Source organism: Python bivittatus, unplaced genomic scaffold (assembly GCF_059951505.1).
Source record: "Python bivittatus isolate LINGU-HERP-01145 unplaced genomic scaffold, Pbiv_v1 ctg000980_np1212, whole genome shotgun sequence".
Lineage (NCBI taxonomy): Eukaryota > Metazoa > Chordata > Lepidosauria > Squamata > Pythonidae > Python > Python bivittatus.
In genome coordinates this window covers 44,435,448-44,461,533 of record NW_028277125.1, presented here as the reverse complement: position 1 = coordinate 44,461,533, position 26,086 = coordinate 44,435,448, and the positions used below count along the sequence as shown (strand labels likewise).

The window sequence follows — 26,086 nt, the reverse complement described above, 5'->3', positions numbered from 1 at the left end:
TTTCTATACTGCCACTACTCTGAAAATCCAACTAGTGAGAATATGACTTCCTTTACAGTATACACTGTCTGCCAAGAATCATCTAAAACATAGAAGCATACATAGCCTCACAAAAGTAAAACAGTCTACTAAAAAACCCTTACAATAGCCTTGTAAAATACAGAAAAATATTATTGTCCAAATGGCATTTTTAAAAGTTTCTGTTTCTGTCCAAAGACTGAAAGGAGGAAATACCAAGGAGCTTATTTCTTAGTTTCATGGGCACTGGGGAAAAGCACTTACTCGGAGGTAGTTGAGTGTGGAGTTTGAAAGTCCACATCGAGTGATGTTTTTGGACAACTGGTCCAACATCTGGGGATCTTGCGCCTGGAGAGAGAATGTTAGAAGCAGAAATAGAACAGTCAAACAAAAATATCAGCATCAGCACATATTATGTACATTGAAGCACTGGAAGTTTAATCTTTTAAAATGTTACAGTATAACATCTGGACACCAGAATAGGATGTGTGGCTGTGAAATGTTTACATGGTTGTCATACAGCTCACCTTAAGTACTGTATGCCAGTACAGACCTGAGCCTAGAGACATTCTAAAAATCTAGACTACAATTTGATTCTTTTCCCTGCCCTTAAAGACTTTTAAAAATGTTATCAGCAAACACTTCAAGGGGCAGGAGCAGTACCTACTCAGATTGTTAATTTCTGCAGTGACAAAGCAATAGTTAGTTCACACACTGTGCTAAGCCACAATGTGGTTTGTTTGATTTTAGCTCAGAATGTTTTGTAAACCTAGTCACTGGTGGCTTAGCACAATAAGTAACTGCAGCCACTATGGCTTATTTAATCATCCATGAGTAAAACAAGCCACAGCTTAGCATAAGTCACAAAAGTGACATTTGCAATAAGGAAACCTGTGAAGATTATTGTTGGTTGACCACCAGTTAGAAACAACAAGGTTTTCTTTATTACAGAATACTCAAGCATTCAGTCCAAAATTATTCAGCCCAAAATTACCAAACTATTTTGTAATTACCAAACTATTTGGTAATTTAGTCCTCTGCTCTCCTGCATGATCTACATGAGTCTCAAAAAGTAATGGTGCAGCAGAAAAACCCTCAACGCTGTGAAGTGGGCACAAACAACCAATACAACCTGTCAAGACTAACCATCAGAAATATTTAAACCCAATCTAAACAAAGGCTATTACTAAATTCTGAACGTACATGCATAGCTAGGATGCTACGGGGAATAAGCTCCCGGTGCTGCCGGACACTGAAATGCCATGTCTTTATCCTCATCATGTCATCAAACATGAATTCCAAGTAGAGGCGGCCCTCCACAGACACCTGGGCAAGCAGAAAGCAAACAAAGGGCTATGAGATTCATGTGAATACTCTCTAAATAACTATTTCAACACTTGTATATTAAGTTTATCAACCATGTAACAGAATCAAACTCTGGACCCTTTTTTAGATTATAGCACCCCACTACTCAAGTTATACACCCAGAGTCATACTCTTTTACTAGAACACATCTGAAATTCATTTAGTGGATATCCGACATTCTATTAGTCCTTCTCAACAGGAATATACTTTTCTTGTAACTGCTTTCTGCTAGATTATTTCCTGATTTCTCATTCTTTGGTATCTAAAGTTAAAACATGAGATACAGAAACCATTATAATTTCAGAGTCGGTTCCTATGAGGCATACTACTTTATCTGAAAAATTTTTTATACATTCATTAAATGATCTTAGGGTGTATATTTGCAAAATGATCCTGCAAAACAGGAAATGATAGTATTTTCATAAGAAATATGAATTATCAAAGGCATTACTGTCCTTGATATGGAACATCCACTAAAGCTAAATATATGGGTCATATTATCATATATACTTCATATAAAAAGAAACAACAGTTGGCTAAAAAACTTACAGGAGACAAAGTAAAAGAAGTTAATGAATAAAGGCAATGGATGAAACAGTGTATGGATCTGGTAGAAGCAGGGATGACTTGCAAGAGTAAAGATATGGAGAGGTATAGCAATTGGTGTTGATGTAAACTAGTTATAGCTGTTTCCTGTTCTTTTTCTTATCACAGGCCTTTAATTTTGTTGTGTTGCTATTGCTTATTCCTTTTCTGTGCTCTATATAACACTGTTCACCATGGAACAGCATGATGGGAATGTACATAAGTAAGGTTAAAGAACTGATATTGCTTTATGCATCCCCATGCAGATATTGATCTTAGTCTCAGCTAAATACAAACTTAAGAGGTTTTATGCTTTTAAAAGATTTTTTTTATTCTATGCACAAATGGAGAAATCTAGTAAGTTGTTGGATGCTTAAGAGACTACAGACTCATTAATTAACTATTTAAAAATATTTTAAACTGCATAATACTAATACTTCATCAATAGAAGATGATATAGATATTAACAGCTACTTTGTTCTGCAAATTCCAGGGTATTCTTCCAACTCTATTCAGGGCCATCAAGCTTTTGACTTAGTCGATGTTTGTTTAAACTCAAAATATACAAGACAGAATAGCTATAATTTATGTGGATACCAAGAAAACCGTTTATATAATTTCTTGGCAATTTTTGAAGCACATGTTGATTTGAGTTTTTGAAAATAAAATTTGATTTATTGGGGTTCTCAAAATATAAAAAAATGGATTGATATGATACATTCAAATCTGAAATTGGAGTGATTGTTAATAGTGTGGTTTCTCTTTGGTTCCATTTATGTCACAGTACATGCCTAGGATGACCTCTTTCTCTACAATTTGGCTTTAGACCCCCGCCTGCATGGTTAAAAGTTCTGAAGATATTAATAGGAGACAAAGGAAGAACTTACAATTTTATGACAGTGATATTATGTTTTATTGACAGACCAGAGATTTCTTATTCCTAAAATTTCATTAGAACATGAGACTGGGATCCTGTCTGCTTAACCAAAACGGGGGATATTATATATGCACACACAAACACACGTGTACATACATATATAAAAAGGCAGGATAAAGTCATCATCATCAGTCACTCATGCCTTGGTCATCTCTCAGACTACATGGGACTAATCTTGAAGAGTATCCAGAAGCTGCAGCTGGTTCAAAATGCAGTCACGTGGACAATCTTGGGTGCCCCAAGAATGGCACATATAACAACCTTACTTCGGGAGCTGCACTGGGTCCCAGTTTGCTTCCAGGTCCAATTCAAGGTGTTGGTTATTAAAAGTTATTACCTTTAAAGTCCTACATGGCATGGGTCCAGGTTACCTGAGGGACCATCTCACCTCCATCACATTATCCCATCCTATCCCATCCAGTCAGATAGAGAGGGCATGTTATGGACCCCGTCAGTGAAAGAATGTCAGCTGGTGGGGCCCAGGAGGACAGCCTTCTTTGCTGTTGCCCCCACCCTTTGGAATATTCTCCCCCCAGAGGTGTGGTGGGCCCCTATCCTCCTGGCTTTCCAGAAAGGACTAAGGACCTGGCTCTGCCAGCTTGCATGGGGCAACAAGAATCTTAATCAATCCTGGGGGTGGCTAGTGTCCTGATGACACTCCCCAAACTACTTGCCAATTAATGTCAATTCTTGGACTATATTTATTTATTATTTATTCAGGACTATTTTATATTGTATTTTTAATTGATTTTAGCTTCTCCGTAAAGTGCCCAGTTGTTTTTTAACGAGATGGGTGGTGACAAATTTGATATATAAATAATAAATAATATATATATATATATATATATATATATATATAAAGTATTATTTCAGTGTTTTTAAGTGACATCAACAGGACTGTTAACATGATTCTGGATCATGTTAAAGGCACATATGTTCTTTTTGGATATATCTCGTGTACTTGTAATCTATCAAAATATCAAGTACTATGGATTTTTCAGGGATAGGAGTTGTTGTGAATATAGTTCCCTTGGCATTCAGCAGAACTCAGACATTCCCAATTAACACTTCTTCATGTAGACTTAGAATCCACATTTCTACAAGGAGTCATGGCTTTTTGTCAGATAGACAAGAGATATGCCAGACCCTTCCCCCTATTCTGCAACAGAAAATTTGAGTCCTTTAAAAGAGACAGGGAAAGAATGGAAGAAAAAGCTGTGAACTGAGGCTGGGAAAAGATACAGTCTCTGTTTAAAGTTTGGACTTGCAAGGAAACATTGAAATGTCTAAGTAACTGAGAGAGAAGGAATATCTATTTCAAGGGAATTCTAGCTCTGAAAAGGTAAGTAACAACATTTAGCTAGGAACGTTAACTTTAATCTTTGTTCTATCATGTTGTAGACTCCTTTTAAAAAATTTCTCTGTACAGTAATGGTGTGTGCTATAACAATTATTTTGATGCTTTCTCCTTCACTATTGAAGGTTGGCATTTTGGATACTTAAAATTCAAAATAATTTTTACAGTTCCTCTTTTCGCCTTTCTTTTTTAAGTAAAATTTTGTTTATCTCTGGTGTTATCTCCCAAGAATGGAGAGGAGGGCTGAAACCTTCAGTCACATACTTTTAAGATTGACAACCAGGAGCTGGAATATAGACATTTTAATGTTTGCATTCTGACCTTTTAATCATTAGAAGGGCAATGCAGGTTATGAGAGTCCTATCTCTCTCGAGAAAACAAGAGCAGCTGGAAGTCTAGGGAGCCTATATGGACATAAAACTTGACTGAGCCTCATTTCTTAATCACTTTCAGAAATTACTTCTTAAACTGCTTTTTAACTATTAGGTACCTTCACAATGGCAACTTTTAGAATACCGGGTGAGTCTCCTTCAATCCTTAGTGAAAGACATTTTAAATATAAATTTGAGGACTTAAAAAAAAAAAATCTTTTCTTTTGGAATAAACAGCAAAAGGGGGATCAGAACTTTTGGAAAGTTACAAATGGACTAAGGGTCCAGATGGATTTGAAGTAAGATCTTGAAATTAATTATAAGAATCCTTCCTATGGGAAAATGCTGCTGTTTTGAATTCTTTAAAAAAAAAACATGATAGGATGGGACTTAGAAGGTTGGACGCTAGAGGGAATCAGAACGAGCTAAAGATTACAATTAAAGGAGAAGAACATTTAAATTTGACTTACTAATACAGAATACAACAAAATATTTTAACATCAGATGTATTGAAGGATATTTGTGAACAATAAACTCAGAAGTTAATTTTAAAAATGTCTGCCATTATAGATAGACTGTGTTTAAAAGATGTTATGAAAGAGGAACAAGTTTTACCAGAAAAGACTGAGACTAATTTGAAAGTGGATTTAAAATGACAGGCTTCAAGAATGATGTGGAAAGATGCTACACTGTATATATAAATGAAACTAGCTGATAGCATAATAATTAAAAGGGATATACAAATAACAAACCAAAAAAGTGACCTGGATAACTTTCCTATATTGGATTTACAAAAGTGTCTTGTTAGAGTTTTGAAGGATTTTGTGAGTAGAGACAAGGAAAAAATGAAAAGAAGTCAAGTTCTAGGACAGTATTTGAAGGGATTAAAGATCAAGATTGTTGAAAGTAAAAGGAAGGAATATAAAGTTGGTTTATTTGATCAAGGTTAAAATAGATAGGTTGTTATCTCTGGTAACCCTTAATGGACTTTTGATGACCAGGACTGAACAACAAGGCTTTAAAGATTTGTTTATAGATAAAAGATGAGATATGAGAAGAAGAGATCTTTTGTTGTATTTTAAGAGAAGGTGATGAGTTACTAAAATTGTTTATACTTATTGTTATGAAGGGGGAAGTTACCTCTTCATATATTTCTTTTCTTATTCGTTACTATATTGTTATTTTTTCTTTCTTTTCTATTTTTCTTTCTATTTTTTCCTTTTTTGCACCTTCTATTTTTTATTATTTTTAGTTTGTATTAGTTATCTTTTTAATTATAATGTTTAATAAAATTACTATAAAAAGAGAAAACAAGTGCTTTTTTAAAAGACTGTAAACTTTTTATGGACTTTTTGTTAAAAGAAGAAAAAAGTGAAATTATGTTTTATGGATTTAATGATTGAAAAGATGAGAATTAAATAAGGGGTTGAAGGGATTTCTGGAATAGTTAAGATGGAGAGGAGATGATGAATTTGTTAATATCTGTTGAAGAGAAGGTCGGAAGTCATATTTCATAACTTTAGTTTCTTTCCTTTTTTTCTTTTCTTGTACCTTTTTCTTTTTTCATTTCTATCTTTTTCTTTAGATTTGACTTTTACTGTATATAAAATTCTTAATAAATATGCGTTTTTAAAAAGTCCTCTCTCTCTCATATACTAAGTGAGATGCATCCAGAAAACAGATGGTGGCAGAAAGAACTAGCAAGCAGTACCCCAAAGCAGGAGGTCTGGCCAGGGTGTGAAAACTCAGGCGGCTTTGGGAACCTCCAGCTCCTGGCTTGGTACCTTATGTGTTTAGTCATTCCACTATATGAGTTGGCTACAAGAATCCAGGTAGTCCTTAACAACCATTCATTTAATGATGATTTGAAGTTACAACAGCCTCAGAAAGGGTATTTTATGACCCATAAACCACTTCCGGCTATCGTAAAATGTCACACTGTCTCCCTGCGGCCACATGGCCACATTCTGGGTGCTTGGCAACTGGTTTGCATTTACAACCGGTTGCCAAGCGCCCTGCAACCATGTGATCGCCATTTACAATCTTCTCTTCCGGCTTCCCCAGAAAGTCAATGGGGAAGCTGGCAGGGAAGGGTGCAAGCAGAAGGGATGGAGGGAATCTGAAATCCTTCTGCAGTCTGCAGGAACGGAGCTCAAATCCTGAAGATTTGAGCTCCGTTCCTGCAGCCCCACAAAGGATTTCCCTCCATGCCCAGAAGGGAGGGGAAACCCCTTGGTGGTCTGCAGGAATGGAATTTAAAATTGTGTTGTATACATTTGCATTTTTCTTTTAATTATTTTAGCATAAGAAATAAATTAAAAAATACATTGTAAAGCAATTTTGTTCCAATTCTATTTGTAGCTACCAACCCTTTCCAAGCAGAGGATCTCTTTACAAGAGTACATGAAGAATGACGAAGACTGCAGTTAAATACAAGTACCTCCTTGTAAGCCCTGGGGCTGGAGAAATACCGCTGCACTCTCACCTGGGTGAACATAGGCTTGCCATGCTGGGTGACCATAGTACACTGATCACAGTCAAGTGAAACAAAGTTGTTATGGAAGGATTCCTTTGGGTGCTTCAGAACATAATATAGCTCAGTAGCGCCCCCCTCAAAGATACTGCGGAAGTAGCGAGGAATTAGGGTACGGCCGATTGCTATACATCAGGAAGAAAAGGGTGACAAAAATTAAATTACTTTTCATTTTTTGCGGTACACATTCATGACTAGCATTGGCAAAAACATTTTAATGAAGGAGATTATGAACAATGAATGGAACTGACAACAGGTCAGGACCCAAGTCCTGAATGTAGTGCTCAGGAGCGATAATGTGCTTGTTGATCATTCCTTGATGCTGCCAAGCTCCCTGCCCAACTTAATTCTATTACTTTTAGATTCTTCTAATTTAAAAAGCATGGGGAGTAGCATACTACCAGCCTCAAAAAGAACTTTATTTCCAACAGTGCTTCTGGATCTATCTATCTCAGTATTGTCATCACTATCTTATAGTTCTCAAGGATTTCAGGCAAGAATCTTTTCTAGCCCTAGCTAGAGATGTCAGGGACTAAACAGCCTTCTGCATGCAAAGCATACAGTCTACTACTCAGCTATGCTTCCTCCACAATAACACAACAGGTTTTTGTTCAAAATAAATACAATTCATTTTTTTCATTTTAAAACAATTTATCTGTTTTCTAGAACATGACAGAGAAAGAGTGGAAGAAGTATATGCATGCATGCACCATAACTATCCAAGTCCAGAAATCTGCCAATGTCTAGGAATTTTTTATTCGAAGAATTACAATATTCCCAAATAGGGATGAAATCAATTTGCTGATATATTTAATGCTTTTTTCAAGCACCATGAACAACCCTTTGAATGTCATTTCTATCTATTTGGAAGAAATACAAAAGGAAGAACTTTTCAGGTGTTAATTTTTAGAAGTGGGGAGTAGGGGGGAAAATGTGAAACCTATGGGGAATTTCCTTTATATAAATTGGAGTTTCAACAGTATTGTGATTAATGATATGTACATTTTTATTTAAGCAATACAAATCCATTTTGAATAACAAAAGTACATGTAATAAGTGGATGGAACAAGGAATTTTCAGCAAAAGACATTTCTGAAAATCTGTGCTCTTTCACCCTAAGGTAATGTGTTCTGAGAACTTCATGGTCATTTCTAAAGATACAAAATGGGGAGTACAGCTCTTACACAAGATCATAAATGCTAAATGCTTGCTGGGAATGCCTGGACAGTTGCTGTAGGGGCAGATCAAGTAATACATATATTACTTATTCTAAAATCAACTTTCTTCATTTCTGAACTTAATATTCAGAATTCTTCTGAAGATTCTCCTTTGTGATGGACTATGAAAACAAAGAGGTCTGATGCAGCTATAACAAATGGGTACCAGATCCCAACTTCACAGTGAAAATGGGAGCTGTTCCTTAGGATTTATTCCAGAAGATGGTGGATAAACAGATAACCACTTGCAACTTTGCCTTTATACATGAAAGATTTCTGAATCAGGACAATGGTATATATCAACCAGCCATAGGACTCTAAATGACTCACTGTATCTCTTTGGTCCATCTTCCAGACAGAAGGTGATTGTTAACATGGCATCATCCTCAAAAAACTCAGTGGTAAAGGCATCCCACCACAGATTGTCACATTCCTGTAGGCACAAAGAAGAGCAAATACAACACAGAGGTGCTTGGGAGTATTTCTGGATCTATCTTTGTTGCGTGAGGAGCAAGTGGCCACTATGGCCAAAAGCACCTTTTACCAACTTAGGCTGGTCCTCTATCTATGCTGTTGGACAGACATAGTTTCATTATAGTAATCCATGTACTGGTAATGTCTTGTTTAGATTACTGCAATGCCCTTGGAGACTGTTTAGCCTAATCTACAATTTGACTAATTGCTTGCAAGTTTTGCATGCTAATAATGCAAATATAGCCGTAACATATGTTATTTTAGAATCTTTACCTAATAAGAGATATTGAACATAAAATGCATCAGGATGTCCAAGGAATGTCTTAAGTAATGGTTCCACCTGGGAGTTTCTACAATCTCTATAAAAGTTACAGTATAGCAGGACATGGGCCAATGAGAAAATTTCAATTGTTATGTGGTAGTGATCCAATTCACTTCCTTAAATATAAATGAAACAGTAAAAACATTACACACACGCATATAGTCTTGCAATTTAAGAAGAAACAGCCAGGGAAGACTGCCAGTTTAAGCAGAAGAATGGTGAAGGGATGGAGCAATCAGCATTGTTTTTATCATTTATCATTTGTCAGCTTATTTTACAATTTTGTATTGCATTTTTATAAAACATTTTAACATGTATGCTCATTAATAGGTTCATGTTTTAACCTATTATTTCAATTATTAATGTAATTTTAAAATGTAAATTGTTTTGAGGCTTCTTTTAATGGCAAATGATACCAAAAAAAAAATAAAATCAGCTCTCCAAAAGCTAAACGGAAATCAAGGACTGGTTAATAGCCACAATGCTTTCCTCTCTCATGCAAACATGACAATGCCTATATGTATCCCTCCAAAGCTTTTCCCCTTGTTTCTTCTAATTCAGTAACCCAGAACCCACAGAAACATACCTCTGTCCAGTTTTGCAGCCGCTTATTGAGTTCAAATATTCTGTAGTCAGTCTGGTTTCCATATGGTGTGTGTCTCCTGTCAAACAACCACAGCAATTACCTAACAAAAAAAAGGCATTTGCCCAGAAAACCTGAGTGTGCAAAATGTTTTATTATTTGGGGTGACATAGATGCTACTGTAATTTCAAATCATATTCTCATGAAACCTATTATTTTATTTGAACTTAAAAAATTAAATGCAACTTTTAAGTGGTCCTTATATGTAACTTTGCTGAAAGATTAAAAAAAAAAAAGATTATTAAGCAAATGGAACAGGAAATAAACTAGTTACTTACCTGTAACAACAATTCTTTCAGTAGTCATCTATGAATTCACTACTTAGGTTATGCACCTCCATAGAACCTTCAGGAGCTTAAAGAAACATTTAGAAGGACTACATTGAACTCCTTCAGTTCCTAAAATTGACACAGTAGGCCCAAAGAAACAGCGAAATCACCTCAGACTTAATGCAGTAAAAGGGTGTATTGGGTGAATTAATAGATGACCAATCAAAGAAATGCAATAAATACCCATTCTTCTTCATCATTGTCCTTGTAATTCAAAAAGATGGTTGATTATCAAGCTTCTGACCTGCAGTATGGTCTGGCCAACATAAGGAAACCAAACAGAGGACAGCTCTACAAAGATTGCATCCTTCTAGAAGCAAAAGTCCACTCTAAAATAATGAGTGAAGGTGGAGGACTGAGACTATGTACCTGCCCAGCAAAACTCTGACAGAAGAGCCTCCCTACCTCAAAGGAAGGCTTCTGGTCTTGCCATTGCTCTTCCAGAGGGACATAGATTGGAAGACAGCATAGCAGCTCATAATAATCCTTGATGGTTGTGACCATCCATTTGAAGAGAAAGCCTATAGCTTTTAGAGAGGCCTCAGAAGGCCAAAAATAAGTGCTGACCTGGTAGAATGGTACCATACCGATCAGATAAAAGACAAAAGCATAACAGACATCCAGTGAATGAAGCAATGTTTCTAATGGAGTTGAGGGGTTAGGGAAAAAAGGGGACACAATTATGTCCACGTGAAAAGCAGAAACTGTTCTGGCAGCAAGAATTATCTAGGCAACTTTCACCCTATGAAAAATGAAGAAAGGAGAGTTTCTTTGTAGGGTGCAGGGTTTTTTAGCCTGATGAGCTAATGTCATAGCTACAGTCAAAAGAAAACAGCCAAATTCCAGGATGGAACTGGGAGCAAGAGTTATCCTACATTCATATTCAGAGAAATTTAATGGAGTTATCACACCTACAGCGAAAACTTGCATAGATGGCAGAGCAGATCACTGAAGTTGGTTGCCATGTGAAGAAAACAAGCTGCTATGTGAAGAGTTGAGGAATGTGGGCTCTTTTTGCTAAAGGAAGGAACTTATGTATACATGCTTGAAACATACAGAGCTATGGTAATGATAAGAAGGCAATTTCTCTGACAATATATGTCATTGCCCCTGTAAATTGGATAACCTATGAGGGAAGAAGGGCACTCTTCTCATAACTGGCCTGAAGGCTGAGAGACTATAAAAGGAGAAGGACTTGGCAGGGTAATTTTGCACAGGAGTACACAACAGGAAGACAGTCACCTAGTTAAGGGAAAAAAGTGATGACTTGCAGGCAAAGGAAAGCATAACTCCATCAACTTAGAAAATATTTTCAAGGCCATGAAAGGGCAAATGATAGAACATTACGTTTGCAGACAGATTTAATTTACTACAAAATGGCAGTAAATTAAAGCAATGGTAGTGTACTACAAAAACATGAAAATAAGCATCCTGCAAGTCTATAAAACGCAGGTCACATTCCATTTTGTAGAAGGAGGGAAGTGATAAATATCATCCTAAAGTAAGAATACCTCAAAATGTAACTGAAGTGATAAAGACCAAGCCAATCATCCTTCTTGGGAATGTACAATGCTTAGAAATGAGTGTGGAAGTATTTTCCTCTGGAGAAATATTCTCAATTGCTCATTTTTGCAGGAGGAGTGAACACCTGACACCATGCAAGTTTGTCTTGGAATCTAGAGGGCAGTTTGATGTTGAGTTGGATGAAAACTCAGTACTGCAACTTTGAGAAACACCACATATCAATAGAGCCCACATAATTTGAAAATAGACAAATATCCCTTTAACTGTTGGTGTGAGGGAATCTCAAGGTCAGTGACAGCACTAGGATAATTGGGGTTGGTATATATAGTCTTGCTGAGCTGGATGTGAAGATAGTTCCAGTTACTGGCAAGAGGTGCTGGGCATAGGGTACTTGGCCTTCTGCCTGAAAAACAGATGTCTTTGGTCAAACAAAAGCAGAACCATGGAAGATAACGAAAAGAAATGAAAAATGGTTGCTGTAGACAGTTTACAGGCTGTTGAATGAACTTTTTGGATCCTATCCAGGATATCAGTCTTATTGCTGAGTAGACAACTTCCAATCAAATGGATGGTCTTCAGTTCTAATCTTAGTCTCCAGCGAGAGACTAATGGAACAGCAACAGGCATGATAATGCAAAGCAACGAAAGATACCATGATCTTGGCTACAGAAGATCCAGATCTAGATCAGCTGTAATAAGAGTGTTCAGTTCCTGCTTGGCAAAACAAATTGCTTCTGTTTGAAAAGGTTGGGACTAAATAGGAAAGGAGATACTGTGGTACTGAAGCTGGCTTATTCCAGGAGTCCCTTCAGCAAGACAGAAACATTAAAATAAGGACTAATGAAACAGTTGCCTTATGGACCAGTTCATATATTAGGTCCTCTATTGTCTGAGAGAACTACTAAACCTCAAGGCCAAAGAGATATGTTATTCTACCAATTTGTCACTACAGAAATAGAAGTCTTCTAACAGAAGAACTGTTGTCCAGTCTTCAACTTGTGCACTTGGTAACAAAGTAAAAAAATATATCAAACAGAGGATGCCCTGGAAGCATAATGATTTGGATAAAAAAGATCATATTGAGAGAAGTCCATTTGGCAGAATTTGATGCCACCAAACCCAGAATTAGGGAGCAATGGGCCTTGATCCCATTTTTTAAATTTTTTTTGTCATGGTTGGAATCAGGTGGAGCAGCACTTTTGGAAACTTTTGAGCCCTTAATGGGCAGTTTCACTGGACCCAATAATGGCACAACAAAAATTTTGTGGGTGGTGAGTTTTTGCCTGTCTCTTGAAGAGACAAGGGAGTCACCCAACCATTTCTGGGACATAGTGAAAAGCTTAGATGATGAAGCTACAATAGCTTTAGAGTTTGCTGCCCTTAGAGCTTGCTCCCAAAGAGAGGCTCACCAGCATGAGAAATAATTGCAGTGAGCCTATTCATCTCTTACAGTGCTTATAAGAATCTACTGAGGGGGGAAAAAGCACAATTTATTCCCATTCAGAAGAGGAAGTTTACTCCCACAGCACTGGCACTTATGAAACAACACCATAAGGCTGCAGGCTAGAAATCTGTAACACAGGTCAAAAATAACTTTATATAGATCCAGAAGAGTTGAGAGGATGACTACAGGTAGTCCTCACTTAACCACCACAACTGGGACAGACAACTCTGTCACTAAGTGACAGTCATTAAGCAAGACATCACATGACTGTGAATTCCAATTTTATTGCCAGCTTCTCCATTTACTCCATCAACTCTGCTTGTCGGAAACCGGCACAAATGGCAATCATGTGACAGCAGGATGCTGCGATGGTCATAAAAGCCCATCAGTTGTAAAGAGCCTGAGTCTCGATCACATGACCGCAGAGATGTTGCAGTGGTCGAAACTGCAAGGACTGGTTGTAAAGTTACTTTTCAAGCTTCGGTAACTTCGAACGGTCACTAAACAAGGCAGTTAAGCGAGGATTACCTATAACATTAAAATAAAGTAAATAAAACATTTTTTTAAAAAACTAAGAAACTTGATAAAAGAAGGAGCTCAAGAATGAGCATGCTATTGCTGCTGTGGCTGAAAATGAACTGAAGGAGTTTAGCAGAAGCTGCATTATAGCTGTGTGATATGAATAGGACAGGGCTCTCACTGAACATGTTTGTAGGCTCTAGAAGCTTCTAAACAGGGCTCCATTACAAGTGCATAACTCATGAGTGCAAATCAATAACACCATAATGAAAAAGGCTGAGGTTTTTTTAATATTAACAGGACTTGATTACATCACTGTCTTTAGAATGGGACATCACCAAATCATTTATTTGAGGCTGAATCATATGCTTCTTATAAAAAGAAGGAACAATTAGGTTAAATTTAAAGTTTTAGAAGAGAAAGTTACAGAATCATTAACTCTTTATACCTTCTATCCATCTCCTGATCCATGCAGCTCTTTTGTCTCTGCTAAATATAAACTTAACAAGTTTTATGGGTTCAAAAGAGAATGTTTATTACATTGCATCAGGCAATAATATTGGGGGAAAAAAGAGAGGCTTAACAAGTTATTGGCTTTCAGAGTGAGATATATTAAGCCATGTAATATTCACTATCTAATTAGCATTCCAGTGGGAAAGTATATACAGATTCAAAATCTATTAATCAACATTTCTAAATTGTATAGTTCTAGTTCTTCCATATTTATCATAGGACCAGATTTCTTGCTTCATCCTTTTCACTTTGAAAGACCTTTCCAAATTGCTTCATATTATTTTAAATAATTTTACAAGAAATTGAACAAAGGTTTGTCATGAGGACATTCTGCAATATTCATTTTGCAGGATGTCCTTGTGACAAACCTTTGTTCAATATCTTGAACATATTCATTTTATAAATTGCAGTTATCTACTGAATTCTCTAAAGGTGAATTTAATTTTCCACACTTTGGCATTTATCCTAGCTTTGGTCACTCCTCTAATGAAGAACTTCAGAACTGAGTTGCTCTTTGAGCTTAACTTGAGGGTTATTATTTGACCCCACTGACATTCTAACAAATATTGGGACTCCAGTTAATGTGGTTGGTTGTTGGCTTGTTTATTTATTTATTTAAAGGCTTCGATGGTTGCCCATTTTATGAAATGCAACTCTGGGCAGCTCACCACACAGTTTGTCTGTTATTCCCAATGAAGTAGACAGAGTTTTCAGGACTGGTAGCTCGGCCACTTGTATATTAGACCCATGTCTCTCTCAGCTGGCTAAAGCTTCCTGGGAGGTGACAGGTGGTTGGGTTCTGCTGAGTCAATTCTTTGAAAGAGGGGATGGCTTTTTTTAGGGAAGGTGGCTTGCACAGCAACTCCAAAGAACTCTGGATGAAGCGGATTATCTGGACCCTTTCCAGCTGGGTTTCAGGCAGGCTTCAATTCAGCCCTAGTAGGGCTGAGTGGCTTTGGGTTCTAGGGCTCCCTGGTTCTGGGGATTCTTCATCCCTTGTTCTAGATGGAGTTGCAATGTCCCAAACAGAACTGATGCACAATTTCAGGGTTCTCCTCAACTTGCAGCTCCTGTTCAAGGACCAGGTAAAGGCTATGAACAGGAGAGCCTTTGCAGAGCTTCATGTTTTAAACCAAATGTGCCTTTTCCTGGACTGGGAGGCTCTGTTCATAGTCACCCATGTCTCAGACACATCCCAAATGGACTATTGCAATGCACTTTATAAGAGATTCTCCTTGAAGAGCATCTGGAAGCTGCAGTTGGTACAAAAAGCAGCAGCGTACTTCTCAATCTGTGCATGGGCACGTCTAGATCTGCACATGTTATACCTCTGCTCTGTGAGCTACACTAGATGGCAATATGCTTCCAGATTCAATTCAAGGTGCTGGTGGTTACTTATAAAGCCCATCATGTCATGGGGCTAGGTTATTTGCAGGATTGCCTCTCTCTGATCATGTCTACCCATCCCATCAGATCTGGCGTGAGAGGCATGTTACAGATCCCATCCATTAAAGAGTGCCACCTGGCAGGGCCCAGAAAGAAAGCCTATTCTCTTGCAATGCCTGCCCTGTCATAAATTATCCCCCTGGAGATCAGATTGCCCCCAATCCTGTTGGTCTGTTGCAAAGCCCTAAAAATACAGCTGTGCTTCTGAGGTGGAGTGTCTGTTGGACATTCCAATAGAGTAAAATTAATTTTATTGAAATATTTGTATTGTATTTGTACTGATGGTTTTGTTGTTTTTATCTCAGCTTATTGTCTATTTATCTGTATTCTTGTTGTGGTTTTTCTTCCTGTTTTTTTATTGTTATTAGCTGCGCAGGGTTGTTGGGGCCATATAAATAGAATAAATAAATATCTGATTTTCAGCAATGTATACTTGGTGACTGCTTATCAACATTATCAGCATTTCAAAGATTCTGTCAAATCATACTGGATCACTCACTGTTTATTGGAACCAAATCTGGATGTTTTGTTTTTTCAGATTTTGAAAAAAAAACAAATCTGGATGGGGTAAGTAGAGCAAAGCTGGTGTGCATCACATTCTCCCTCTCTGCCACCACTCAGTCTTCTTTCAATTACAGCATAGCCCAGAGGCCACCCTGCCCCCTATATTCCCAAGACCTTCCCTCCCACCCCTCAGCCATTGCTGATGAACTGGCCTGTTTTCCTGTACCTTACTGGGATAGTCTCAGCTGTAAGTAGCAGGCTTCTAACACAGTATAACCCAGGCTTTTTTTCTGTCCCACTTTCTACCCAAAACAAAAGAACCCTGTTTTGTTCAGTACATAGAAGAAAAAACACATGGGTTTCTGTGTTGGCACAGACAACCTGAAACTAACTGTTTTATGCATGGAAATATTAATGCACAGAATGTTTTGCACATCCCTATGGATTAGTACCTTTGACACAGGTTATTCAGGGCTTCTGGATAATTTTTAAAAGCCTAGAAAACTCTATAGAGCTCTTAGCGGACTCCCTCCCCTTCCCTAATTTATCTGACTATATTAATTTAATGGCTCTGATTTAGTAATACAGAATTTTTCTATCCTGAATATAAAGATCAAGAAATCACTTTCATCATACTTGAAATATTATGATTTATCTACACTCTGGTTAGTGTAAATAAGCCTTTTCCATTTTTATCTCCTCCATCCAGCAGGACCAACACATCTGGAAGGCATAAAGTTGAACAAGGGTACACGCAGACTTTATATGACATCTTACCCAATCCCTGGCTCCAGGTATGTTGGTGGATACATAGGAGTTGGTCTGTAAAGAAACAAGCCCATACAAGATTGATTAATCAAAGCCCCACCAGATCATCTCATTACAAATCAAAGAGTAACCCAGACAAATAACTTTGGAAAAAGGCAGGAGAACATGCTTTACCAATGTCCACCTCTCACTCCAAATTTTATTTCTTAGCTTAAACTCCTCAAACCCAGTAACTTGAAGGTTATCTGGAGTATTATTAGATCACCATAATTTATACACACTGAGTGCTGTGGATAATTCACACTGTACTCTAACATGTCTACATCAGGCTGTGTAATTCCTAGGTGGGTGACTGCTGTTTAAACGACATCATCAATTAGAGATCAGCTTGCATTACTAGTAAAGCCCACAACAAAGTTCACATGAATGGAGAATCATTGATGAACAGCCAAATTATAATTCAAAAAAGTTTGTCTTAGAATGTTTGAAGTGATTTAACAGTGTTGTATCTTAGTGGGGGAGAATACTTTCTTTGTGCTTTTGCTTGTATTTTGACAAGGAGCTAGAGGCATCTTAAAAAACAAACAAACTAAAAATCAGTGAAGAAAGAGAAGCAATCAAATCACACAGTTCCTGTTTTGTTTAAAAATGTACAAGTTAACTTATTCAGACTGGAATAAGTATTTTCATTTATAACACTGGGTGTGAATGTAATGAAATCACCACAGAGGGGAACTGCATCCCTTTCCCAGTAGACCAGCCCAGGAGAAACTGGTTATCCAAGTCTCATGAAACTGACCATTCCTATTCCATGGAGATCCCCCTGTTCTGTCAGGGAGCTTGACAGCACTTTTTGTCTGTCAAGAGCCTGATCTATTTTGATCCTTTATTCTTCCTTCTCGTTTTTGTTGTACAGGCAAGCAGTTCTCATGACCTAGATCATATCCAGGCTGGTAACTCTGCTATAAGAACTGCAGAGATGTCCAAAATTCTGTCCAAAATTCCTACAAGAAAGTTAGCTCTATTTTAAGACTCACATCTATCTTCCTCATCATTCAAGAGCAATATATCATTATAGGTCAGTGGATCACTGAATAAATGAACTCATTTTCCAACAATCACAGAGTTTAACTGACCTGGAACTTCCTACTGCTTGAAACATGTTGCTCCAGGCTACTGATTCTTAAACTGTGTGCAGAAGAACACTGGCATGCCAGGAGAATATAAATAATCACAAGTTTGTATCAGCACAAAATAGCTACTCTCAGAAATATCTACCTGCTGTGTCTCTGCATGATTAATAGCGCTGGCCTTTGGCTAAGGTAAATTTTTTTCCAGGTGTTTCTCCAGTTTTAAATTCAAAAACAAATCAAACATTTGGCAATGAAAAAAAAATACAAATTAAGTCTGAATACAGAAGGAAAATGTTTTGTTTTTGGCTTTGATTCAATATGGGAAGAAAACAGTATCTTTAACCATTTTATTTCCTGATCTCAATAGCCCTAATGCCCACCTCACTTCCAAGCTAATCAATGTTGGAATGTTTCCCAGCAGTTTCCAGCACTAATTAGGTGGACAGTGATTAGTCAGACGGGCAGAGAGTTTGCAGACCACACATGGGTTGGCTAAAAGGTGCATACAGCCCATGAATTGTCTTTGTCATATGTCAGAACCCATTTCTTTCATCTCTTCTGATCTGGAATTTATAGACCCTTCATTGGCTACAAAGGTTATGCATCACAGATGAATAGAGGAAGCAGGTTTAAGATTTGGTTTGTTTTGTTCAAGACCATCCCAATTTTGCACTAAAGGAGCTTTTCACTTACCCCACATCTCGATCCAGCATAGTGCCTGGGTGAAAGGGAGGGAAGGCGTTGCCGTTTGGGGGCTCCTTTGGAGAGTACAGCTTGAATGACTTAGAGGAACAGCCTGAGGGAAGAAGAAAAGAAGGCCACAGATTAATGAATGCTACTTGGAAAGATAGTGACTACAGAAAGAATAACTTTTGTGTAATATCATTATGATGCTACAGATGCTCCAAGATCCACCCTGTTAGTACACCAGGTCTGTTTCATGTCTTCTCAAGTTCCAAACAGAAATGGTTAAATCACTAAGATAGCCCACTGCTGTGATTTCAAACTGCTAGGTGTAAGGGGATCAGTAATAGAAAAAAATCTAATATTTAAGAGAGGCATTGTCTTCTACAACCTTGATAATCCTTGGAGGAATTTTAACTGAGATCTACAATTAATAAGCAGCATTCTATTATTTTTTTCTGCTGAGCCCAACCTACTGTAGATAAAGGATTTTTTATTTTTGTTAGAAGATACAAACCAAAAGTAGTAATACATCACAGATATGTTGGACTTCAACTCCAAACCCATTAGACCAACTGACAAAACTAAGCAACCAAGCATAATGTAGGATAATATTTCTGGCAATATGCATCAGTTTCTCTATGATGTTGGTGTACAGAGTTTCTACATCCACAATTACCAGAAGAATATCTTCTGGAAGATCATTAAGAAACATTCGTTTCCTCAAAAAAATAAACAGAAGAACTAGAAGTAAACGGTGACAAAAGGATTTAAGACACAATCCATATTATCTGAGAAAATGAGCCTCTCAGAAGTGCAGGTTTGTGTATTTCAGGTATCACACTGATACATATTCAAGAAAGTTTGCTTTGACTGTTTTGATGATCTTAGTGGGATATAAAAAATGCAGCTTTTAGAACTCAATGTCAGAAAACTCTCTCCTATGTATAATCCAATTTGTACATAAGATTACTGCACTCTAACTACTTAGATTGTTTTGAGCTTATAGATGGTGTTTCATTCTGCACGGCTAAGATTACAAGACATGTGATTCTGCTTGCTGACAATTGCAGCTTAAGCGCAATGATGATGGAAATCCTCAGTACAGAGTCCATTTTGATATTCTAACCTTTTTTTTGAAGTTGTTTGTGGGCACATGGTTTGGTATAGTCAAAGCATTTTGTGGTATCAGATGTAACAGAGATAAACCTCAAGATCACTACAGAACAATCTCTTCTCTCAATGAAAGGCAGATTAATACTACTGTTGGGTGGCCTATTGGTTCTCCTTTAGTGACTCCATGAATCCTAAAGATGATTTATCTGAATGCTCTTTTAGTGCAAAGAAGTATGTACTGTAGGTGGCTTAGCCTGGATTTGAGAATTCTTGCCAATGCAAACTTATATGGAACAAGTTACATAAAGCTTCAGTTCAAAAAGGCTGCTATTGATCCTGTCCTCGGGATAAGCATGACAGAATAGAATTTATAACTACAGACCTCATGGGATGATATTTAGAATAACACTTTATGTTCACAAAACTCCCTAAAAGTAGGAAACAGTAACCGATAGCACAGATTTGACTCTTTCACCAAGACTCATTCATTCATCCCTATTGCCTACAACCACTGTGTCCAAAGAAGAGACGTTTTTGGTTTGTTTGTTTTTTGTCCATACTTCAATAAGCAGTGTTGAAACTGATACAGCTTTTCCCAAACCATATCAGTTTCAACATAGGACATGGGGACTGAGGTAGATGCCATTTAAACATAACAAATACAACCTGTGAATTGTCCTTTAAAACAGCAGTGTGATTCTAGAGATCTTCTCTTAGCCAGCTAACAAATGTCACTAGAGGGCTCTATGTGCTGCTCATCAATCTCCTCTATAATCAATGGATTCCACTGACACAGATCCCAGTTTCTCTCCCCTCCTCCCCATTCCATTTTTTATGGATGTTATGGATTTTCCACTCACTCCCTTTTTCCTCATTTAAATCAGCAGAACAAAGCCAGAGCTTGCCTCTGCTTCTCTAGAAGCAGCAACATGCCAAAGCATTAGTAGCTCTTGGTAAGCAAGAAAGACCAGTTCTATCCATGGCAGGTGCCATCATGTCTATATCACACATGTTGCAGCACCTCACCTTCTCCATCCAGGTACAGCTGTTGGTACTGATTATTCAATTAAAGTTGGGACTGCTTAGCTGACAATTGCAGAAACATCACCACAATAAAACGTGACAGTAAAATGCCTAAGAAACAACTGAAAACCACCAAGATGTGAAATTTTACACAACATATAATTTTATATGAAAGTCAAGGAGCACAATGAAAAAATGGGACTAAGATTAAATATAAAGACGACCAAACTAATGACAACTGGTACACCAATCACCTTTGAACTGAGAATGAAGATACTGAAGTGGATAGTTTCTGCCTTTTAGGCCATCAGTCAAGAAATAACACTGCAGACTAGCACTCAGTAGAGTAGCAATGAAGGACTTAGAAAAGATATTCAGATGCCATGGTGTGTCTATACCTAAAAACATCAGAATTGTGCAGGCAATGGTTTTCTTTGTGATACTTCATGAAAGTGAAAGTTGGATTAGAAGAAGCATGCATGACCAGGCTCAAATTACTGTATCCTGGACATTGTGTGAATACCCAGCTCTTTTGTTAAGTCTATAATGCTAGAAAGGTGGAAGGAAAAAGAAGAGGAGGATGACCAACAGCAAGGTGGATGAACCTGATTATAGCTGCGATGGATACACCATTGGAAGACCTGAAGAACCAGGTTGGGAACAGATCTTAATCCATGTGGTTGCTAAAAGTTGACACTGACTTGATGACACATAATCAATCAATCAATCAATCAATCAATGATGCTATAATTGCATATTCCTGCACCAATAATTTTTTGTCACCTTCCCAGCAATTATCTCAAGAGAACAGCTGAAGAGTGGCCCACACTACTCATTCCTGAGATATAAACTTCTTTACTTTAGCAGATAGTTGCTCTGGAAACCATATTCTGACCATCCTCACACATCTATGGATGGGAAAGAAATTTGGATTGCATTTCAGTGCAAATTAATCCAAACAAAAATACACTTATGCTAAAATCCTTTTTTCCCCCCAAAAATATGTGACAGAATAAAATGTGTATAAAGAATGATTAATTTTGAGAAAAAATGCAGACAAACTTTGTGAAAAATCATTTGTACACAATTCATATATAAGTACAGCATACTAAATGTATTATGAGAAATGTACATAAACATGAATACAATGGTTGTGTATTTTTTTAAAAAAAAGAATAAAGTGATATGGATTATGGGTTGAAACAAAATTGAGACTGGAAAAACTGAGCAAAACTGTAATTCACATTAACCCAATTTTACACAAACCTATTCAACATGCATAGGGAAGTTCTTGTGAATAACTGGAGGCTGCTATGTATAGGACAGACCTTTAGCTTTGAACCACACAGATTCAGAAACATACAAAATCCAGGACAAGTAAAGAATATATTTTTGTTTTGCACATATTTTGACACAGAGATATGAATAATAAGTTATTCTCAGTGTGAGGATAAAAAAGTCTGAATTGCAGGTTTTGTTTTACTTGCATGCAGCATGACTCCAATTTACAACATTTAAAACAGATATCTGCTGCAGCCCAGAGGTTCCAGGGTGAAATCCCCAAAATAAATTCCATTTAGCTTGAAAACTCGTACTATAAACCCCACTGCCCATTGTATTCTGCCTCACTTCAGCAGAGCCTTAATTACAGTCATACCCCTAATTCATGTTTAAACAGATCTCAGAGCTTCGTACAGAAAGGGAGAGCATGAGGGACCTTCTGGGTGACCTTTCCGTTGCTGTGGAGATAGAGAAATCACCGAGGCAACCACCCTGCTCCTCCCCTCCCAGCATCCCTTGACAGGCACCATCTGCTGCTGGGTGAGTAATGGAGCTTGCCAGGCTGGCTGCAAGTCCAGGTTGACCAAAAAGGATAGTCAGCCTAACTATTCTGGACAACTCAAAGCATCTAGACCTGGCATTCCAAAATATTTGAGTTCTTCCTTAATATGCAGCAAGACAGAGGAAGTAAGATAGCTGTGTTCATTCATAAAGCTAATACTGTGTTTTAGTTTATGAAGATTAACACAATGAGCCATAAACTCATGTAATTTCCCACTACACTGGATCAGCCATAAGGAGAAGATCTGAAACTTCTACTTTTTAGATTCACTGCATCTAAAAGATATATGAAACTTGAACTATGATTTGTTGGAATAAGCTAATTCTATTAATGATGGCTTGAAATGGGCTTATTTTAGGAAACTAGTTTGCTAGGCTTGGCTATCATGACAAGATACTATCAGATCAGTTCCTACCTTATTAGACTTCAGGAAATTATTGACTTTTAAGAGGTCCTTTGATTTATGGTTGTTACATCTATTTTATTGGTTTTAGATTGCTTGTTCTATGATTTCATCTGTGATTTAATTGGGGGGACTGCTTATTGTTTATTTTATGTAATTTAACTTGTGTATGTTAGTATTTGGACTATAGCCCACCTAGAGGCTTTGAGGCAGGCAAAAAAACAAATAAATAATCTAAAATGGAAACAAAAACCTCCAAATTCCTTGTGACCATTTTTGGAGAATATTTACCCTCATAATACTAATACTTTATAGAGCCAGCCAGTGGGACAGTATCTCTATGCAACTGTGTAAAAAATCCAAGGATCAAAGGACTAGCTAAAAGCCTTTACATTAGCACAGCTTATAACAAAACAACAAACTGCATTCAATGTTCAGAATACTTTCCTTTGGAAACCCACTGTCTCCCTTGCTCCTACTCCAAGACAAAACCTGTGCTCAATATTTAGTTTGACCATGCAGGATTGGGCAGTATATATGTATACATATATATTTTGTGTGTACATGTGTGTAAACTTTAAAAAATATAACTGGATCTAGTGGTAGATTTCTAGGTGTTATGCAGTAAACTGACAAATATTTATGATTCTCAATTGTTTAATGATAAAAACATTTTTATTTCTCCTATCCCAACTTGTACTGCTGAAATGAAAAAAAAAAGTAGTTTCCAAAAGAGAATTTATATATGGAAGGATTGTATATTCTGCTGTTTGATACTCAAAAGTAATTCATGTGTTCAGAATACTTGAATTTTAAATGCCTACCTTCTGAACCTTACTCAGTACATCTTGGGATTCTAGTTTAAAAAAAAATCCATCTTTGTCATGGAAGAAGTCTGCCTCTTGCTATACTCTGCAATACTTTATATTTTTTAGAGAACAGAAAGCTGGGTAGATTCACCATCCTTTAGTACTTACTTGGAATCAAAATACTTACTACTTGCACTAGAATAAGACTACTTCCGCACCAGAAGATCTCTGAGCATATATGTAAGGGGTCTCTAAAAGGCACAGGCTGAAAATTCTATGATCTCAACTATGATCTCACAGGCAATAGTTCTGTTTCATGTAGCATTTATATTTTATCTGCCAAAAGTCTATCCCATCTAGTTTTTAAAGTCAAATATTTTGCAGGTCCACATTTTCACCTATGTTTATGAATAAAGTATTCTTTATGTGTACCTTTCTATACTGTATATTATTTATATAATGTATACTATTCACTGTATATTATTTCTGCAGAGAACTGCATTACAAAATTTGGAAAAGCAAAAGCACCCCATAGAATAATTACATTCTTGTTTGCGTATCAGTTGGGGGAGGGCGATGTAAATAAGCTCATACCAAAATGGGAACATAATGAACTTGCTTCTCATCCTTTTCTCTCAAGCATTGTTTATGCGAGTTGAAGTTGTTTAGTCTCCCCCTTCCCATTTGGCCTCCCGCTTGCCAAATCCTTTAAGTACTATAACCTGGTGGTACTTTACAGATATGGGAACTTCAGCTCCACAAATCTTTCAGTCTGCCTGGCCATTACTGAACATTCTAAAAATCTGCACATTGGGAGGTATGAGGTTGGGAAAGGCTTATGAGACTGCATTACCCACAGCAGCTCCAATCTCTTTACTTCATCACCACCTAAACTGTGCAAAGTAAATCGTCTGCCTGGTTGTCTTATGTTGCTTAATTCCATTATGGGTACAAAATGCTGGTTTGCTGGACAAAAATCTGACTCCTGAATCAGATAATTCAAAGTGTACTCCTTCATTCATTGCCAAAGTACCACCCAACATCTTCATTTCTTTTGTTCTTTTTTCCAGCAGTGTTTAAAAAGGGGCCGCCAGTTCCTCTTACATTTCCCATATTTGCATTTTAGCCTTTGCTACCTATGGAACAGACTGAAAAGAAAATGATGTGGTGAAATAGATGATACTGTTTCAGAACTACAAGCAGAAGATCAAATCAGGTATGTTTCCTTGTGCAGAAGACATTCCCTTTAAGTAGAAAAGTAGCACAGCAGGGAAAGAATATATCTTTTCTTTTATCTCTATAAATAATGTGCGAAAATTGTACTAACATGTGGTAACATTTTAAGTATCCCTTACCATAAAACTTGGATAGTATTAACACATTCTACCTTTTTACTCTGCTGCATACTGACTTAAAGTTTTTGTTTTTGTTTAACTGAGACTGGACTTGAAATGCACAAAAAATCTATGGAAACAGGGTGTCTGGGGGGTACTGAAAATATTTTTAACTATGTGGATGGACACGTGCAATTTGCAACTCGAATGGAAATCTTTTGTTATGCAAGTGTTGGACGGGTAGCAGCTGGTACACATATTCAGACTACCTCACTGGGCTATGTGAGGTTCTCCCCCCTACATACCTCTTATCTAAAGTCAAGCACCAAAGGCAACAAACCATGGAGGAAAATGCCTTGTTAAAAGTTGCAGGAATATGGCTGGAATCACAGATCAAGGCAGTTAAGATACCCAGAAAACATGTACTTCTGTACATGACTCCACGTATACTGAAAAAAATAGAACAGTAATGCTAACACACAAAGCCAGAAAAAGCAGAGAAAACTCCAGTGTCACAGCAAATGCACAGAAGAGAGGATCTGGTAACAGACTCCTTTTTTCCTCTCTTTTAAATGTTTCTATGATCTGAGTATATACATTGTTACCCAACTGTCCCCAAATTACTGCTTCGGGTGATGCTGAAATTATTAGAAAAACAACTCTCCACCAGATGTTTAATGAGGTGAATTACATATGAACAGATCCAGCTTATTAAGCAATATGGTCAACTCCAACATCTCAATATTAGTGGATCAGATACAAATGTGTAAGTTGAAAGAACGTCTTTCAATAGAAGAAAAAATTCAGAGAAAAGTAACAAAGGAGCAACTGCCCCAGGACTATAACGAATATTAGACTATTGTATCTTATGG

General features: G+C 37.2%; 1 protein-coding gene across 6 annotated transcripts in view; it reads right to left on the bottom strand.

Moving 5' to 3' along the window:
* Nucleotides 1-26,086, bottom strand: part of LDB1 (LIM domain binding 1) — a 72,746-nt gene that overhangs the window by 12,388 nt on the left and 34,272 nt on the right. For all 6 annotated transcript variants that reach the window (XR_015794266.1, XM_088131623.1, XM_088131624.1 and 3 more), the window contains exons 2-8: nucleotides 18,696-18,798; nucleotides 16,879-16,923; nucleotides 9,766-9,841; nucleotides 8,714-8,816; nucleotides 7,119-7,291; nucleotides 1,222-1,344; nucleotides 283-366 (exon numbers count right to left, since the gene is read on the bottom strand). Coding sequence is in view for 5 of the 6 variants with exons in the window: in XM_088131623.1 (XP_087987749.1) it covers nucleotides 283-366; nucleotides 1,222-1,344; nucleotides 7,119-7,291; nucleotides 8,714-8,816; nucleotides 9,766-9,841; nucleotides 16,879-16,923; nucleotides 18,696-18,798 (707 nt within the window). In the remaining variant the exon portion in view is untranslated. The remainder of the gene's footprint in view (nucleotides 1-282; nucleotides 367-1,221; nucleotides 1,345-7,118; nucleotides 7,292-8,713; nucleotides 8,817-9,765; nucleotides 9,842-16,878; nucleotides 16,924-18,695; nucleotides 18,799-26,086) is intronic.